At 37.9% G+C, this 17,782-nt stretch overlaps 3 protein-coding genes across 4 annotated transcripts; 1 reads left to right on the top strand and 2 right to left on the bottom strand.

Annotated features, from left to right (window-relative positions):
- Positions 1-585: 585 nt before the first annotated feature.
- Positions 586-7,371, bottom strand: josd1 (Josephin domain containing 1). The gene is made up of 5 exons (XM_052570579.1): positions 7,190-7,371; positions 6,097-6,777; positions 5,875-6,003; positions 2,179-2,373; positions 586-2,078 (listed from the first exon to the last, which is right to left on the bottom strand). Exons 2-5 carry the CDS (start codon positions 6,378-6,380, stop codon positions 1,979-1,981), a joined length of 708 nt encoding a protein of 235 aa, XP_052426539.1. The 5' UTR covers positions 6,381-6,777; positions 7,190-7,371; the 3' UTR covers positions 586-1,978.
- A 794-nt stretch (positions 7,372-8,165) lies between these two features.
- xrcc6 (X-ray repair complementing defective repair in Chinese hamster cells 6) lies at positions 8,166-13,494 on the bottom strand. The gene is made up of 12 exons (XM_052570577.1): positions 13,238-13,494; positions 12,989-13,101; positions 12,763-12,904; positions 12,433-12,684; positions 12,172-12,358; positions 11,069-11,255; positions 10,796-10,968; positions 10,506-10,663; positions 10,254-10,383; positions 10,063-10,163; positions 9,859-9,975; positions 8,166-8,577 (listed from the first exon to the last, which is right to left on the bottom strand). Exons 1-12 carry the CDS (start codon positions 13,305-13,307, stop codon positions 8,378-8,380), a joined length of 1,830 nt encoding a protein of 609 aa, XP_052426537.1. The 5' UTR covers positions 13,308-13,494; the 3' UTR covers positions 8,166-8,377.
- A 976-nt stretch (positions 13,495-14,470) lies between these two features.
- Positions 14,471-17,469, top strand: desi1b (desumoylating isopeptidase 1b). 2 transcript variants are annotated; one of them, XM_052570581.1, is made up of 7 exons: positions 14,471-14,649; positions 14,781-14,870; positions 15,480-15,501; positions 15,707-15,776; positions 15,869-15,978; positions 16,161-16,283; positions 16,379-17,469. In XM_052570581.1, the coding sequence occupies exons 2-7, from the start codon at positions 14,783-14,785 to the stop codon at positions 16,467-16,469; spliced, it is 504 nt and encodes a 167-aa protein (XP_052426541.1). In that variant the 5' UTR covers positions 14,471-14,649; positions 14,781-14,782; the 3' UTR covers positions 16,470-17,469. The 2 variants fall into 2 exon arrangements, with proteins under 2 accessions (XP_052426541.1, XP_052426540.1); XM_052570580.1 differs by having other exon boundaries at positions 14,474-14,870.
- Positions 17,470-17,782: the final 313 nt, after the last annotated feature.

The following is a 17,782-nucleotide window of genomic DNA, read 5'->3' as shown; positions in this document are numbered from 1 at the left end:
TTTGATACAGCACTCTGTGAACAGCCAGCCCTTTCAGCAATGACCTTGTGTTGATGATTTTCTTCTGGACAACTGTCAACTACGTAGTCTTTCCCATAATTGTGGTTGCATGTTCTAAACTAGCCCAAAAATGTACCCAGCATTTATACTCAAAATTAATCAAATCAAGCCCAAAATTGAATATTAAAATTTTTTGAGAATGAATTTTTTATTTTCTTAAGCTGTAAGTTGTAACCATCGAGAGAAAAAAAAAACCTCATGAAATATTTCAGTTTGTGTGCAATGAATCTAGAATATAGGAAAGTTAGCTTTTTTAAACTACAAAAATAAAGACCTTTTTCATGATTCTATTCAATTTTTTTAGATGAAACAAATATATATATATATATAGTTTTATTATTATTATTATTATTATTATTAAATATTAAAAAAAAAAAAATCACAGAATACATGCATATATATCTGCCCTTTAATTTAGGATGATGTTCCCTCACACAGATGACCACATTTGGTGGTCCAAAGCATCTAGAATAATGAAATCCCCTGGTGTGAATTACATGAACAAGATAAAAAGCAGCAACACACTTTATACATAAAGACATTTTTAATGATGTCACTGCACGTTTTACACCATACATAAAGTGCCATAATAAGCATTTTATTTGAATGGAAAACAATGGCATGAGCACATGTTATCCCCGTCCCCCTGCAAAATGGGTTGTGGAGATTTAGATTGTCATGGCAAAGAAATCTATTAATCTCTACAGTATTACAAAGCACCCTGTGTATGGACATGTGGAATGTTCCTTTTAAGTTGTAGCATCTGATTTGAGTGTCTATATAATCTATTTGAAGTGTTTTCCATAATATTTTGAAGATCAGGGTTTAACAAGTGAAATTTAATCAAGTTGAATCTGAAGATAACCTGAGATGCATTATTAGACTTCCCTTTGTGTAAATCGGCTCCCTCTGTAAACAGTTTAAGGCCATGTTAATCCAATATCAATCAAAGATGAATAAACTTTGCAATATACCTCAACCTTTCTAACTCTTAGTTCAGCATGTGCCATTTTAAAAGTATATACAGCCGTTTCAATTAACAACAGGTTTTGGCAGTTTAACTTTTTTTTTTTTTTAAACCACCAACACTCTCGGTTTTATTTTCCTACATGTAGTCTAGGATTCAACAAGTCTAACCTTCACTGTCTAACAAGAAAAGGGTGTCCAGAGAAACGGTTAAAGGCAAGAGATTAACAGGTGACCGTTTTGGTAACATATGGTATAGGAAACGAACACAAAACATCCAATTACTGTGGTGCCATGCTGTACTGTGATACACAGGAAACATCTCATCTGTCACTATGCCGTTTAATATGTAGGAAACAGTTAATCAGGGGCTACTGGTGTTCCTTCTCTAAATCTTCAAGTACATGCACTAATAAGTACATATGCACCCCTGTGTTAAACAAAATCTAGTTGGTCAAACGAATACCTTTTTCGGTGACCTGTAATGTGTGGTGGACAGTTCAGATGATCACATGGATGCACGTGAAATCACATGGAAAGAGAGAAGTGGCGAGGATGACAGGTGATGCACGAGGAGAACACATCACTAATCATTCCATAACCTCTCACTTTCAAGTCCAAAAACAGTACAAAGTAAAAGAAATAATCAATGTATAAAAAATGTATCAGAATCCCAAATAATGAACACAATTCTCTGCGTAGTGTTTTGTTGTCTTGTGATAACCCTGTGTGTGTCCTTTGCTGCTTCAGTCTCCATGGCAAGAGTCCAGCGTGTGTGAGTGTGTGTGTGTAAACAAGTCTGAGCAGTGTGCTTTCATGACCAGTTGAGTGCAACTCCATTTGCTCTTTAAATGGGTCCCTGACTGAACCTCACATTTCCCTCCTGAGCATGAATTTAAGAAACCTACAAAACAAAAACCAAAAAAACAAAAAAAACAATCCGAAACATTCATCAGTTATCAGACCTCCATGTCTGGTGGACTTCCACCTCCTCTGGCACAACCAATAGGAGTTCACAGTTCTTCCCTCGAAGCTGGTGACGCAAAAACTTCCTGTGAAATAATCAAAATAATAGCTAGAGCAGAAAAAGAGAAAAAAAGAGCTTGGCATTGAAACCGACTGCTACTTTTCCCTTTAGTATTTCACACTTACCTCAGTTCATCAGCTGTTCCGATAGCATGAGGACTGCGCAGTTTGGAGTCCAAGTTATAGTAGACTCCTCCCACTTCTCGAACTCCAATCCAGTGTTGGCGCTTGAGGGGCAGTCGTAATGGCCCCCAGCGCAGATTGGATGGCACATTCAAGATGAATCCAGTGACGTTCGGCAGTGAAATGCTGCCGACATCCCTATAGCATGACAAATACATTTTTTTTTTTTTTATAAATGTCACATCTGTGAAATTAAAATTCCTTTATTTACTGACACTGACCAAACTTAAAGGGGGGGTGAAATGCTATTTCATGCATACTGAGTTTTTTACACTGTTAAAGAGTTGGATTCCCATGCTAAACATGGACAAAGTTTAAAAAATTAAGTTGTACGTTTGAAGGAGTATTTCTGTTCCAAAAATAAGTTTTTTCCGAGTATGGCTCTGTGTGACGTTAGATGGAGCGGAATTTCCTTATATGGGTCCTAAGGGCACGTCTGCCGGAAGAGCTCGCGCTCCTGTATAGCAGAGCACTGAGAGGCTGAGCACAGACAATCACTGGTCAGAGCGAGAGCGTTGCGAAATGTCACAAAAAGGAGTGTGTTTTTGGTTGCCAGGGCAAGACAACCCTGCACAGATTACCAAAAGAGAAACAGCATTAAGGGACCAGTGGATGGAGTTTATTTTTACAGAGCATCAACGGAGTTGTGCAAGTGTTTTTGTTTGTTCCCTGCATTTCGAAGATGCTTGTTTTACAAACAAGGCCCAGTTTGACGACGGATTTGCGTATCGTTTATTTCTTAAGGATGATGCAATCCCAACGATAAAGGGTCACGATCGTGTGTTGGAACCGCAGGCGGTGAGTAAAACTGCTTCAAATATCTCTGCCTCCTTGTTAGTGCTTCCGCCTCCCATGCCGGAGACCCAGGTTCGAGCCCCGGTCAGAGCAAGTCGTTGCTGCAGCTGCTCTCTTTCAGTTTCAACCTCGGGATCTGATTCTGGATCATAAATATACGCTGAATCTGACTGTTAGCCATGGTTTGTTTTGGATGTTTTTTTCCTCACGGTAATGTCACAGCTTCCAAACGCTCTCAACGCAAAAGCCTACTGGCGCTCGTGATTCTTCAGCTCCGCCCACAAGTCACGCCTCCAGCCAGTCGTGTTTTTCCGGGAAAAATCGGTACAGACTATCTTACTCTTATGAATATAATAAAACTAAAGACTTTTTGGAGTTATGAAGGATGCAGTACTACTCTATAGGTACTCAAGATTAACATGAGATTGAGTGAAAACGAGCATTTCACCCCCCTCTTTAAAAGAAACAGTGGAACATAAAATAAGATCTTTTGCAGAATGCTGGTAACCAAAAAGTTTCAGTTCCCATTGACTTTAATTATATAGACAAAAAATACAATAAAAGTGACTGGGAACCAAAACTGTTTGCTAACCAAAATGTTACAAATATCTTCATTTGTGTTTTGCAAATGAAATAAATGCATAGAGGTTTGGAATGACATGTATGCATTAACTTTTACTATCCCCGTATTTTCCTATATTTGGTGTTCATAAAATGGATTCCACAGTCCTGGTGTTAAAAGGGTCAGATGATGCAATTTCCATTTTTCCTTTCTCTTTGGAGTGTAACAAGCTCTTGGTGCATGAAGAAAATCTGTAAAGTTGCTAAATTCTCAAATCCAAAGAGATATTATTTATCAAAAGTTAAGACTCTGCCATGCCCCCCTAAAACGGCTCATTCTAACACGCCCCCCACATGTCTATGTCACTGTGGAAACATTTGCGTAATGCTGCCCAAATGTTCATGCAAATAAAGAAGGTGTGGTTTCAGTAACTGCAGTAAGTGTTGAAGCAGCCGTGTCAGGGAGATGCTGTGTGTATGGCAAAAGCACTTTATTTGGTATTCTGAAAGTAGATGCATTTAGGAATCTTTAAAGCCCAGGACACACCAAACTGTTTGTTTGTCGTCGGCTGTAGTCTGTGTGGTGGGTTCCAGCACAGCTTTTTGGTCTGACGATGCCGAACGCGAGGCGACAACACCGTCGGCTTTCGTCACCACTAGTTCTTTGAAGTCGGCTTGGTGTGTCCCGGCCTTAAAAGGTTAGTTCTGCCAAAAACGATCATGTCATTAATGAATCACCCTCATGTCGTTCCAAACCCGTAAGACCTCCGTTCATCTTTGGAACACAGTTTAAGATATTTTAGATTTAGTCCGAGAGCTCTCAGTCCCTCCTTTGAAAGTGTGTGTACGGTATACGGTCACAGCTTTCAAACGCTCTCAACGCAAAAGCCTACTCGCGCTCGTGATTCTTTAGCTCCGCCCACACGTCACGCCTCCAGCCACTCGTGTTTTTCCGGGAAAAAACGGTACAGAGTATCTTTCTCTTATAAATATAATAAAACTAAAGACTTTTTGGAGTTATGAAGGATGCAGTACTACTTTATAGGTACTCAAGATTAACAGGATATTGAGTGAAAACGAGCATTTAACCCTACCTTTAAGTAATTTGTGGATTAATGCTTATTAAAGACACTAAACGTTTCAAATGATTCAGTTCGATTCGGTGAACTGGTTCAAGAAGATCTGGTTACATCGAGTGATTCACACTGAGGTCTCATGGGTTTGGAACGACATGAGAGTGAGTTATTAATGAAATAATTTTTGACACACTTTTTGGCTGAACTAACCCTTTAAGATTACTTACAACAGAACAGCAATGCATTTTATGGATGATCGTTTCATGAACCTGGGAGAGGAGGTAATTCAGACTTTGTTATGACAATCTGGTGCTTCTGAATCAGCTACTAGAAGTATGTTTTTGTTAGTTTAAGCATTTGCTATTGAATGGTCAAATGTGGAGTTTTGCACATCGTGTGTGTGTGTGTGTGTGTCACATTCCAGTGGAGTCAGCCGTTTTAACCATGGCTTGTCACGGTGTCGGTCCCGCCACTCTGTTACACTTTTGGGCTTGAACTGATGGTAAAACTAAGAACATTATTATTAAAAGTTGGAGGTTCACGATTATGGAAAGGGGCGTTACATTTCCGACGAGTGCGTGTTAGAATGAGTCGTTTTAGGGGGGTGTGGACAAGTTGAGACTTTTATAAAGAATATCTCTCTGAATTTGAGATTTTATTGTTTGCAACTTTACAGATTTTCGTTATGCACCAAGAGCGTAACGATCCAAATAGAAATGAAAACTTGAAATTGCATCATATGGCCCCTTTACAACTTTTTGCCCTAGTCAAGTCGTGCATAAAACAGGAAGTTATGTCATAAAGCGGAACCTCGCAGACCCACTGTATGTAAAGGTAAATATGTTTCTTAAATTATAAAATAACTTGACGTTAGGCATGTTAGTTTGTGTTATAAAATATCTTATGCTGTGACCAAAAAAGTAAAATTTATAATTAATGTTTCAAGACATTTAAAAAAAAATAATAATCTTGGGAGAAAAAAAAGCATTCTAAAAGAAACATAAAACAAAGAAACTCAATTCACAATTCTATTTTTTTAATTGCTTTTTTATGTCCCCCTGTAATGTATTTCAAAACTCAAACATGCTAAACTTATGAAAATTATGTTTCATGCTGAATTAAAGATATGTAAATTTGTCAAAACCATGTGAAACAAACATTAATTCAAGTTTTGGACTATATTTACTACAACAGCATAATAAAATACCTTCTCTTGTCCCACCAAACAGCCTCAAACCCACGCGTCTGCAATGCAGCCATGATGACATTCACATCATAGTTGCCATTTCCCAGCATGTTTTTCTTGTGGGGCGTTACCAAAGTGCTAGGGGAGAGCCTGAAAAAGAAAGAGGAAGCAGAAGTGTGACCAAAAAAATAAAAAAAAATCCAAAATTAGATCACCTCAACAATACATAATCTTAGCACTGACCTCTGGTAGATGTCCTGAAGTGCATCCCGACTGAAGGCCGCTCCGTCCTGGAAGACATTGTTTAGGGCGTGCAGAGCGCACAGCTCCCGATGCTGCTTTTCGTGATAAATGGCGGGAGGTTGTGACAAGGTGGGGGGCGATCCAGCATTCAGCCTATCCTCCAGCTCGGACCCAAGTCCACCGACAACTTCTCCTTTCTGCTTGCTGACCTTCCATGGCATACAGCCCAGCTCCTGAAACCCCCCGACCCCCCTCCCCTTACCAGAACATGGAGTACTCCCCATTCCTGCTGCTATGTCACCACTATCATCTCCAAAGCAACCTCTCAGCTGCTCGGGATGAGTGGCAAGGGGAGGGGAGGTAGTTACTGGAGTGAAAGGTGAGCCAGTGCACCCTGCAGTGAATCAGTGAAAAGATTAGAAAAATGGAACCGATGGATCTTCTCAGAAGCAGATTCGACTGGGTCCCCTTTCTGTGCTCTTCATTTTGTTATTGCACAAAGACTTGCCAAGCAACATAATAACCACTAGGGCAGAGCAGTTCTTTCCATTTTGGACGACATCAGGGTGGAAAAGACTTAAGCATGACTTGTACAGCTGACTGGGACTAAATGGGTCAGCAGTGCAGGACCCTGGCAACTGTCAGAGCAGACCACCGTGAGAACCTCAGAGATAACCTTGGCTTTAGAGTCGAAAACAAACACAACAAGAGAGTGATTATTAATCAGATAATTAAAACAAAACGGCAAATGATTAAATCCTGAACATTAGCGTTTATTAACCGAGTGGCAAGTCTAAACAGGAACCCTTTAGACACCTAATGTGCAGCTGTGCCCAGGATGACTGCATTGGGAATGGCTGTACAGAACTTCCTGGCAGCTGACTGGATGGGTGTTTATGACTTACTGAAGGACGGAAACGACACTTCGTACACACGTTTAATAAGAGCAACTCAAGGCATGCAGTATTTTTGTCTGGGCTTCTGAACTCCTGCGTTCAGACCAATTTGACACTCTAGCTACGTGCTACTCGTTTGATAGCAAAGGACAAAATGACACCTTTCAAACTGTCAGTGTTCTCCTCCTAGCACTTACCTCTGTCCGTATACGATACGTTACAAGCTCGGCTGCTTTCGTTCCTCTAACTTGGCGCTTTCGCGTCCTCTCCCGGAGTTGTTTATTCCTTTGTCTCTTGTACTTTTTCCTTGCAGCTCTCTGGCTCAACGTGAGCATGCGCAAAACGTCATTGGCTTTCCGCTGGTTTGCGTCACGAGCAGGTTGCGTCCCATGGGACTGTCAAACATGTATCGTTCGCCCACATTAGGAAATTAATAAGAGACTTCCTATTTCTTTTTGGAGACATTAATTTTCCAATTTTTTCCCCCATCTGATATATATATTTTTTTTCCGGTTTGTGTAGGGTCTGTTCTGGGCTGTATAAACAGCCATTTATAGCGTTAGCAGAAAATAAACTATCTTTATATCTACATTTAGATATGCTGCAATTACAAACATATGTGGCAAATGATTGTCATCCTTATGTATGCTTAAATTTCTTGCTAATGAGAATACAAATGACAATACCCGATTACTTCATGCCAGTTTTTGGAAACCCACACTGTTTATGTTGTTTAACAAATTAAGAATCAGATGCCTAGAGTCAAGACAGAATCTGTGTTTTTCTTCCCATTATTTCTACACCGATTATGAAGTAAAATCAGTGGATTGAATTTAGAGTATTAGACAAACTAGTTGCTCAACCCAAATGTTTACCAAACATACAAGCAAGAGTTGATTTGTAGAAATACATTCACAATAGGCGTTCAACTTATCAGGCATACATTATGTTATTTACATTACCAAGCTCCAAAGTATCAATGGACAATATTAAGAAAAGTTTCCATACTAATTTAAATTAAACCAGTGTTTTGAGGTGTTTGATACAATATCCTTCTTTACTACTTTGTATTAAATCATGCTGATGCTTTTGAGGCTTAAGGAAAAATGAGGAATAAAGAGCAAAAGTTTAAAGAATAGCAAGAAAATGAGGTGAAATAAGGATGTTAAATGATACTGTTAAAACTACAGCTACTTTTATTACATCCATTATGACAACAGTCACAAAGCTGAATGGAATTTTGCTTTAGACGGGAAAGTAATTTGGAATGTGCAGAAATACAAATCTCTCGGTATTTATTTTATGAAGCAGTATGGTGACTAATCAAGTAATCAAGGTGTCAAGGTTTTATTCTACGCCAAATGTGGACAAGGTCTTAATAACTTTTATTTGGAGAGGTGCATGGTCAGGGCATCTATAAGCTCCTGTTTCTTGGTTCCTGTTGTACGTATTCCAAACTGCTTGCATGCATCCTTTAGCACAGGCACTGTCAGTTTTCCCAAGGTGTTCTTTGCCACATGGTTTTTCAGATCTTCCTCTGACATCTCAACTTTTGGCTTCTTTTCAGCACCACCACCAGATTCAGCTGGGCAAAAAGAAAGATACATCTCAAGTCAAGATTCTGTTACTGTCAACTTTGAATGTTTCTGAATGTAGTGGCATTGTAACCAAAAGAAGACAGGAGTCATTTCCAATGCACACTGAACCATGATGCTATGTCTTTGCAGTATTGCATAGTATTATTATGCATTAGCCATGTTAAAAGGAAAAAAAACAAAAAACAATTTGGCTACATATTAATAATAATTAATTTTATAATTAAAAACAAATCAAATAAATACATTAATGCTGCAATAATACTACTATACTTTAAAATAAGTATTATAATATGATTATTTGATATTTCTTGATAATTTTTTATTTTACACTAGTAAAAATCACAGTATAAAGACAGATTTATAAATTATTCTCAATACAAATTTGGGATACGGTTGGCCTGTGCTGCATTTTCAAAATGCACATTATATGTGACCCGGCACTTGCAGAAATGGAGTTCATGTAGAGCCACTCAGAGACACTAAATCACTGGATCATTGGGTTGCTCGCGTGTAAATGAACACAGTGCCACACTTGCCAGCTGGCAACTATCACCACTTCATTTGCTTGCCAACACTGATTTGTTAATTGTGGACCCTGGCTGAGACTCTAAGAGTGTTCTGCACCGAGCTTGCAGTTGCGGTTTGATGGTGCCACTCAGGTGTGCCTTGTACGCGCTGTCATCATTTTTTTTTTTTTTTTTTTTTTAAGTGAAGTGGCGGGCTCTTTGATTGCCCCCTGGTGGCTGACTGCAGTACAGGTCATAAACCTCTCCATGTAAACAAATGAGACTGGAGTCAAAATAAAAAAATTGAATTACACTTCCCATACAATTTTCCGAAAGAGGGTTTTGGTCATTTAAGGTAGTTGTTATCACGCTGATATACGTTTAATTTCTTTGTTCACATTTCGCATGTCTTTATGGTTGATTGGGTCTGCAGGAGTTTGATACCCAATCTCCACTTCACGACATTACTGCGCAGACTCTGGTTCCGAACTAATCTGTTCCGAACTAATCTCTACCGCCCAGACTGTGGCTCCAAATGACGTAATTTACTCAAGATCGCAACAGCCATGCTGAGATGCGTTGGCTTCACTTTTCTAGTAGAAGGAAGTGGAGACGTGTCGTCCACCTTTTTTTTTTTTTTTACAGTCCATGGTGCCTCTAACTTGTGCACTGTTGTCGGAAACTATTCATACAAGAAATAAATGTATTTGAAAATGCAGTGTTTTTTTTTTTAAATGTAAGATCATTTGAAATCTCACCCACCAGTTTTGCGTTTAGCTGCAGGCTTCCCTTCAGGATTATAATCAGGAGGATAGACTAAATCTTTGAACTCTTGAGCCAGTGGACCAAGACGAGCATCCATCATTTGTACCTTGGGCACTGAGGGAACACACAGAGTGTGAGACAGTAATAGATTTCAAAACAGAACAATAATCCATTTAAAACATTTCAGATCTTAGGAAATACTTGTTAAATCCTCAATGGGCTCGGGTTCAAGCATATTCAGAGCCAAAGCCTCCAGGTTCCTGAAGTGCTGTTGTAGCACTGGGTTTTCAAATGCATCACTCCTATAAAAACATAAGATTTACAGTACAAATTAACTACAACTCCATGATAGAAGAATACACTGGGAACAACATGTAGAAAACCACACTAACCTGTATTTAAAGCGGAGCTTGTGCACAATCTCCTTCATCTTGTCCACCTGCTCATCAGACGCTCTGGGACCCTCATGAGCATCCACAGTGCGTATGTCATCAGCAAAGGGAAGAAATATCACATGGAAGCCTAAAATATAAAATCCCACAATTTAATATTACTCTTTGATCTATATACAAAGATCAATTAGCCATACAATTGAAAGTAGCATTCAGTGTCAATGAAAATTGTCCAGTCTTGATTACAGTTACCTGGAGGTGTTGTCTGAGTTTGACTCTGATCCAGTTCTTCTCTCTGAGGAACTAGTGCCACAAACCGAGGTGGAGTGTTACGACGAGGAATGTATCTGCACAATGCAAATACGTTTTTTTCACTGCACTTCAAAAGCAGAGCTGTAAACACACAGGCGCTTCCTAGGGTAAACAAAAGAAAAAAGAAAGAACTGCACATCAGCTTTCCAAAATGACAAGAAAAAAAAATCAGTTATTAAAACAAGTGAACTGCACTGAAAGTTCTCAGGCTTTCATAAGCAGATGAAGACCTGCCTGATATCTGCTCTTCCTCAGGGTATATGAAGAGCGCGGGGCGTATATGATAGTGCAGTTTGAGATGGTCCATGGGCTTAAACCCCATCAGAACCAAACCTGGATCATCAAACTTCTTAATCTCATCCACCTCATCCTTTTCCATCACGATCTGTTTCTTCCCATAAACCTTCAAAGAAAGTAGACTTTTGTGTGATAAGAAAACTTGAAGACACAAATAAAAAGAGCAAATTACAGTATAGCTTTGTGATAGTATTGATTATGATTACCTGTGCCCTCTTCATATCATTTGGCAAAAGTATCCCGCCATTATGGGCATGGAAGTAACGGGTCTTAGTGCGCACTGGTTCGTTAGTATCTCTGTGAAGCTTGACAGCAGAAGGCTTGACGGCAGTCCTGGCCAACACATACACACCAACTGCCAGATTGACACCTTCTCCGAGAGAGAATGTTAACCTAGAACACAGTGAGAAAAAAAAAAAATTATATATATATATATATATATATATATATAAAAATAAAATATAGAAATCTAAGAATTACATTCTGGAACTATTTTGATCCAGAAATTATACATCACAATTTTTACATATGGTGAAGTAAAGTGAAAGTTTCCATAAATATTGCAAAACTATATTAAATAGGGGTGCACTGATGATGTATCGACTGATTAAAGCATCTGCACCAGATGGCCGATTGATAAAAAACAGCCGACAAACAGGGCCAATTATATCCTGTAAATCAAAAGGGGAGGACACCTGTGTGTAGAAATAGTCTCAATCAGTTTTTCCAATCAGAGAAAGACATTAATAAATAGCTTGTGAACAATGTACTTGAAACTTAAAATTACATTTACCTCAGGAACCTTATAAAGTGTTCCTAGTTGGTTAGTTAGATATATAAGAAAAGAAAAAAAAAACTACAGAGGAGCTTATTTACTATTTATTATATATCTGTCCCGAAGAATAGTTATTAGGAAAACTGCTTTATGTGCAACTGAGCTTTTAAATGCTATTATTATATCTGAAAATAACTAGAAGTTGAATGTAAAGGTTTGGGTTCTGTTTTTAATTGGAAACTCTTATATTATAGTAATGAGTGGTTTCCTGTATAATTCACACTATTAGAGTAAACTAAAGTATCAGTAGATGTCATTCTGTATCATGTGAGAAATTTTGCATCAATTCTTGATGGACAAGTCCTGCACTAGCTATATTTTTTCTTGTTTGGATTTACATCACAGTAGGAAAGAAAGGAACTGATGACCACAGCAAATTGAATTAAAATCTAATTACAAACACTAGAGAAAAATATTACCTGCTGTATAGGACCAGCAATCTGGTGAATGATTTGACTGGAACAGTGCATTTACCTGCTTTGAGATCTTTTCTTTAACTCTTTAGCCCTGACCCTCTTCTGCAAGTCCTCCAGTTTCCTGGAGGGCTCAGTCTGGAGGCCAAGCTCACTTTCATCTTCTGGAGGGCTTACGATGTCACAGAAGAACAAGGAAACATCGAAACCTCCTGGCTTTGTAAGGTGCATCAAGTCTATGACCACACCTGAGGAACAACAGGACATATGTTTTCAATTGTCCATCAGTAAGACCGTCATTTTCCACTTCTTTTCAGCCTACCTGTCTCTTTAAGGTCAGCAGCCTTTGTCCGAGCCTGTCTGTCTTTAGCACCGTCTCCTCCATGAGGTTCATCCCTGCAAGTGAAGATCATCAGGCGCTTGTGTGACAGTCGCAACTTGATGTCACTGTAAAGGTTGGAGCAGCACCACAGAGCCTCTCCGAGGGACGTTTCGCCACTGCCCATGGTCTTTTCAGCAAATTGAACTCCTTTCTCACCCAACAGTTTATCAATATCCAGTACACGTTGAGATCCTGAAAAGGGAATCAGTATGCGTGATAAATTCACCATTATATAGGCAATTTGAAAAGCACACAGAGTCAGTTACCCACCAGGGGAATCCAAGTCATGGTAGACGTAGACATGCTTGAAGGAATTTCTTGGATTCTTGCTCTGCTCAGTCCCATAGAACACCAAAGCGACCAGGTCTTTGTCACTGCTTATGATTTTACTAGTGTACACACTACGTACACACTAGATACAACAGAAAATAAGGTCTATTAGATATGCACTGAAAAAAAAGATAATGAATGAATCAAATGTTACAGTTTGACTCACCTGCATAGTCATGTCAAAATTTGATGGCTCTCCATCCTCTCCCTTGATGAACATCTCTTTGGAGGCATCAACCAAAAACACCAGGCTGTCGCGGCCACTGATTTTGTAATCACCTAATAATTTAAAAGTAATTAAGATTTTCTTATTTAATTACATCTTAATTTAATATAAGTTAAGTTTAAAATAGTATAAAGCGTGCAACTCATATAACAGACGACAATTAATGCAGTTAACGTTAGCTGTGCTAACCTCCAGAATCCTCTTCGTCCTCCTCTACCTCATCGTCTTCGTTTTGATAGTACTGTCTCCACTCCGCCATTACTCGTCGCTTTGTCCAAAAACCGTTTCAGAGATGCTTTCAATTAAAGTTGGGGAAAACAAAGCAAATTTTCTTACATTTAAGTTTAGGCACTTTTTTCTTTTCAGCAATCGAACTTTGCTTTTCTTTTACAACCGCGCACGCACGCATCCAGTCTGTGCGCCACAAATTGAATGACGGCTCCAGTAGCGTATCAGAGACGACTATTGAACGGCAAGAACCAATGGCGAGACGAGAGCGGAGTGACTGGTTAATCCATGCACGAGGAAGTAAACAAATGTTCCTGTTTAGCGCGTAAACATTTTAACAAAATTATAATTAATTACCATTTGTAATGAAAAACAAACAGACATGTTTTTCAAACATTTTCATTGCCATAAACAAATATTTTATGTAACTCGGTTCTTTTCTTTGAATAGATTGACTCGGTTCCCAATCTATCTGCACAATTTGTCTATGAACCGAACTGGTTTACAGCGATTCTCGAGTGAACCGAACAATTTGACCGACTGATGGGGCAAACTGTAAAAGCTATTCGAAATACTATAATAAACATCAGTATGGGTCCATATATGGATTTATTAAAGATGTAAAGAATGTTTATGACATGTCGGGATGTCAGCGACCACGTAATGAGGTAGGAGTTGCTGAATCGGGAGTTTTGAACTGGCTTTTTGAAATGAACTGTTCAAACGAACCGAATCTCGAGAATGACTTCCGCTTACTAGTAGATTCTGTGCTGGGCGTGTCTGCCATGAACACCAGCAAGTTTGTTTTTGTTTTCTGAAATAAGTATATATATATTGACATTATCAGAGACTCTGTAAATAAGAAAGTTGTAAGAACTTTGAAAGTTTGTGAACTTTACAATATATTTATTTTATTTTATATATACGTACACGACACATGTATGTATCTATTTTATTTTTGTTTTGAAGTTCCTTTCCTCCCCTTGGCAACTGTTTTTGTTTGTTGTGCTTTGTCCTTCGTTCTTCTCTCTTTTTTATTCTCTTATTGTTATGTTGTTGTTTTTGATAACATTGTTTGTAATAGTTCCTCGAGTTAAAAAAAATACAAACAAAAAAACCAGCATGTTTGTTCTTTTCAAATTCGCCATCTAGCGTTTTGGAGGATATTTCAGCTATTTGACAGATGTATCTGTGCTGCTATTGGTCGGGTCCACAATGAATAAGCACATTTGTCATAACCGGTATCAAAATATCACTGTGTCACTGTGACCAAGCGGACGTGAACGCTGCGGCGGATTTATTTCTTTCCTAAAATAATTTAAAACGACAACGAACGCATTCCTTGTGTGAATGTTTAAAGCGATAATGGAAATGTGAGCAAAAATAACACTGGAGTATTGTTTTTTTCGAGTTCAATCAGAGCGAGAAACTCGAGCTACATTTCAGTTTGCTAACTGTAGAGTTTCGTTTTTGTTTGTAAACACACGTTTGTCTAAACTCGTAGCGATGGCTGATGGAAGTTCTTTCAACGTGAAGTTGTACATTTATGACATGTCAAAAGGACTGGCCCGTCAGCTGAGTCCAATGATGTTAGGTGAGTTCTGCAGCTAAAGTTAAGTTCAGGGGAGGTGGTGGTGATGTCTCTAGAATAGAAATATGTCACTATGGGCCACAAAACCAGTCAGTTTCTCAAAATTGTTTGTCTGTATAAATAAGCTTTCCATTGATGTGAGGTTTATTAGGATCGGACAATATTTGGCAGAGACACAACTATTTGTAAATCTTTAATCTGAGGGTGCAAAAAATAAAAAAATACTGAGAAAATTGTCCAAATTAATTCTTAAGACTGCATATTACTAATAAAAAGTAAGATTTGGATACCTTTACGGTAGGAAATATACAAAATACCTTAATGGAACATGATCTTTACTTAATATCCTAATGATTTTTGGCATAAAAGAAAAATCTATAATTTTGACCCGTACAATGTTCTATTGGCTATTGCTAAAAATATACCCCAGCGACTTAAGACTGGTTTTTGTGGTCCAGGGTCACATATATGTTTTCGTGTTGTTGAAATGGTTTTTGTTAATTTCTCATAAAGTCAAAGTGAAATAAGATGTTTTATAAATTCTGGAGAAAAATTTACCTTTGGAAGTCTGTTAAGAAATGTCTGATTGCAATTCTGTATCTACACTGACAGGAAAGCAAGTTGAGGGAATATGGTGAGTATGTTCTATTATTATTATTATTATTATTATTATTTTATGTTTTGAGACTCTCGGGCAGCAGAATTTAATATACAGAGGAGTCCAAAGGTTTGAGTCCACTATTGAAACTGCTTATATTTTATATTTGTTTAAACTTAATAAACAGTTCAATTGATCAAGTCTTTATTTTAATGTATCATTCTTGGATTACTTAATGAAGGCACACATCTATAGTGGTTTACGGGGAAGAGTTTTTCTTTGGAGGAGGAGGCATTATGAGCTGCTTTCCGGTAAGAGGCAGATGTTCCTCAAGATATCTGAAAGGTAAAAGGCTATGTTCGTCTGTTACCCATCATAATCATGAAATGTTGTCATGTTTCAGGGTGGTACTATTCTAGGTATGTCTGATTCCACAGTGGACCTTGGAAACACAGAAGTTCCCCGGGACCTTTTTCAGGAATATCTGTCTTCGCTCAGGGAGTCTACTTACAGGTCAGAATATCTTTCTTTCCTTGCATTTATCAGGAAACTGCATATATATTATTATATTTCCTAGTTTAGTATGCAAAGACAAAGTATGGCATTGGTTTTTGAGAAATCTCTTAAATTTGTATCTACAGAAATGACAATATACATGTGCAAATCTGTACTACCTCCTTTTTTGTTTTTCACAGACCTGAAAAATACCACCTCTTTGAACACAACTGTAACACCTTTAGCGCTGAGGTTGCACAGTTTTTAACAGGGTCTAAGATTCCCTCATACATCACTGACCTCCCATCTGAGGTGCTTGCTACGTAAGTTTGTCTGTTCAGCTTTACAATCAAATTTGTTGTTGTTGTTGTTGACATTAGTGGCACTATTAGTAATAACTGGATTTCCTTCTCCATAGACCTTTTGGACAAGCGCTCCGTCCTTTTCTCGATTCAGTCACCATCACTCCATCGGGGGATAATGGAATGCATGGATATGGCCAGTGGTAGATCTGGCTGCATCTAAAAATATATTATTACAGCAGTCATGAAGCTTGTGTATCAGACATATAATAGTAATAATAATAATAAAAGTTTACTTATGTTTCACCCATTGTGCCTATATAAAAAGCATTTATATAAAAGCAGGTCTTCCAGATTTCTGCTCAGTGCCTTCAAACTCAAGTGATGAGTTGTTTAGTCTCTTGAAATTTCCTTCAGTGATCTGGGCTGTAAACAAATGGACCGGTTTGTCTGTATAGTTGACTTTTCATGACAGGATTTACAGTTCCTCTGGTACAAACTACAAGTGGCATATAATTACTAGTCAAGAGTTTGAAATAATCTTAAAAAAAAATCCAGCCAACTTTTTAAATATTTTAAATGTACCAAAGCAAGTTGTATCAGGATTCCCCTCAACAGTCTGTAGGTGTCTCTGTTCTACCTCAACATCATCTGTTTAGTCAGATGCTTTGAGGTCAATAGAGGATGAGAATTAGGTTGCTAATTTAAAAAAAAAAAAATGCTGTTGACCCTTTTTCTGTGTTGTAAGTTGTTATCTAAACCTTACCTTTACTCAGAACAACATTTATAGCGATCCTAAAGTGGCATGAATATATACTGAGGAGGGTTTAAGGGATCAGTGATGTCGCAAGAAGCGCAGTGTCCACAGATGAAGCTAATGAATGTTGTGTAAAATGTGCAGGTGTCACCAGCAATGGACCCAATATGAAAGTTGTTGTATTTTAAGTCTTTTTACTCTTGTCCAATTGCTTCCAATATAGTAGGAATGTGTCTTTGGTGACCATTAATAGTAATTATTCACCTAGCAGTATGAAATCCATAACTAAGTGGTTTGGTGGTAAATGGTCTGAACTGTGCTACTGTTGTTAAAAAAAAAAATATTTACAGCTTTCCTGCCTCAAATAAACCTAAATCATTTAAATGTGTTCTGTTAAATATCATTGTATCTCAGCTCTAAATAAATAAAGACATTCTGAAAGTATGAAAATGGGGTGGCTTTGGTCTTGATTGGCAGGTTAGGTGTTTTATGTTTAATTTTTAAACAATCATTTTTGGACTAATAACAGAACCTTTGTGTTATATTTTTAAAACTCTTGACTTCACAACGGATGACCAAAATGCAAATTTTTCAAAACACTTAACACTTTTTCCAAATGCTTGGATACAATACACAAACCAAAGATTTTTTCTTTCATTGTACTAAAATCACAGGTTCAAAATGACATCTTAATATCAAAGTATAACTATTTCAAAATGCAACTTGCACATTACATTTGAGTTGAGTGTCTATTCATTTCATT

The sequence above is a fragment of the Carassius gibelio genome, chromosome B12, assembly GCF_023724105.1.
Source record: "Carassius gibelio isolate Cgi1373 ecotype wild population from Czech Republic chromosome B12, carGib1.2-hapl.c, whole genome shotgun sequence".
Classification (NCBI taxonomy): domain Eukaryota; kingdom Metazoa; phylum Chordata; class Actinopteri; order Cypriniformes; family Cyprinidae; genus Carassius; species Carassius gibelio.
This window is presented reverse-complemented; position numbering and strand designations above follow the sequence as displayed.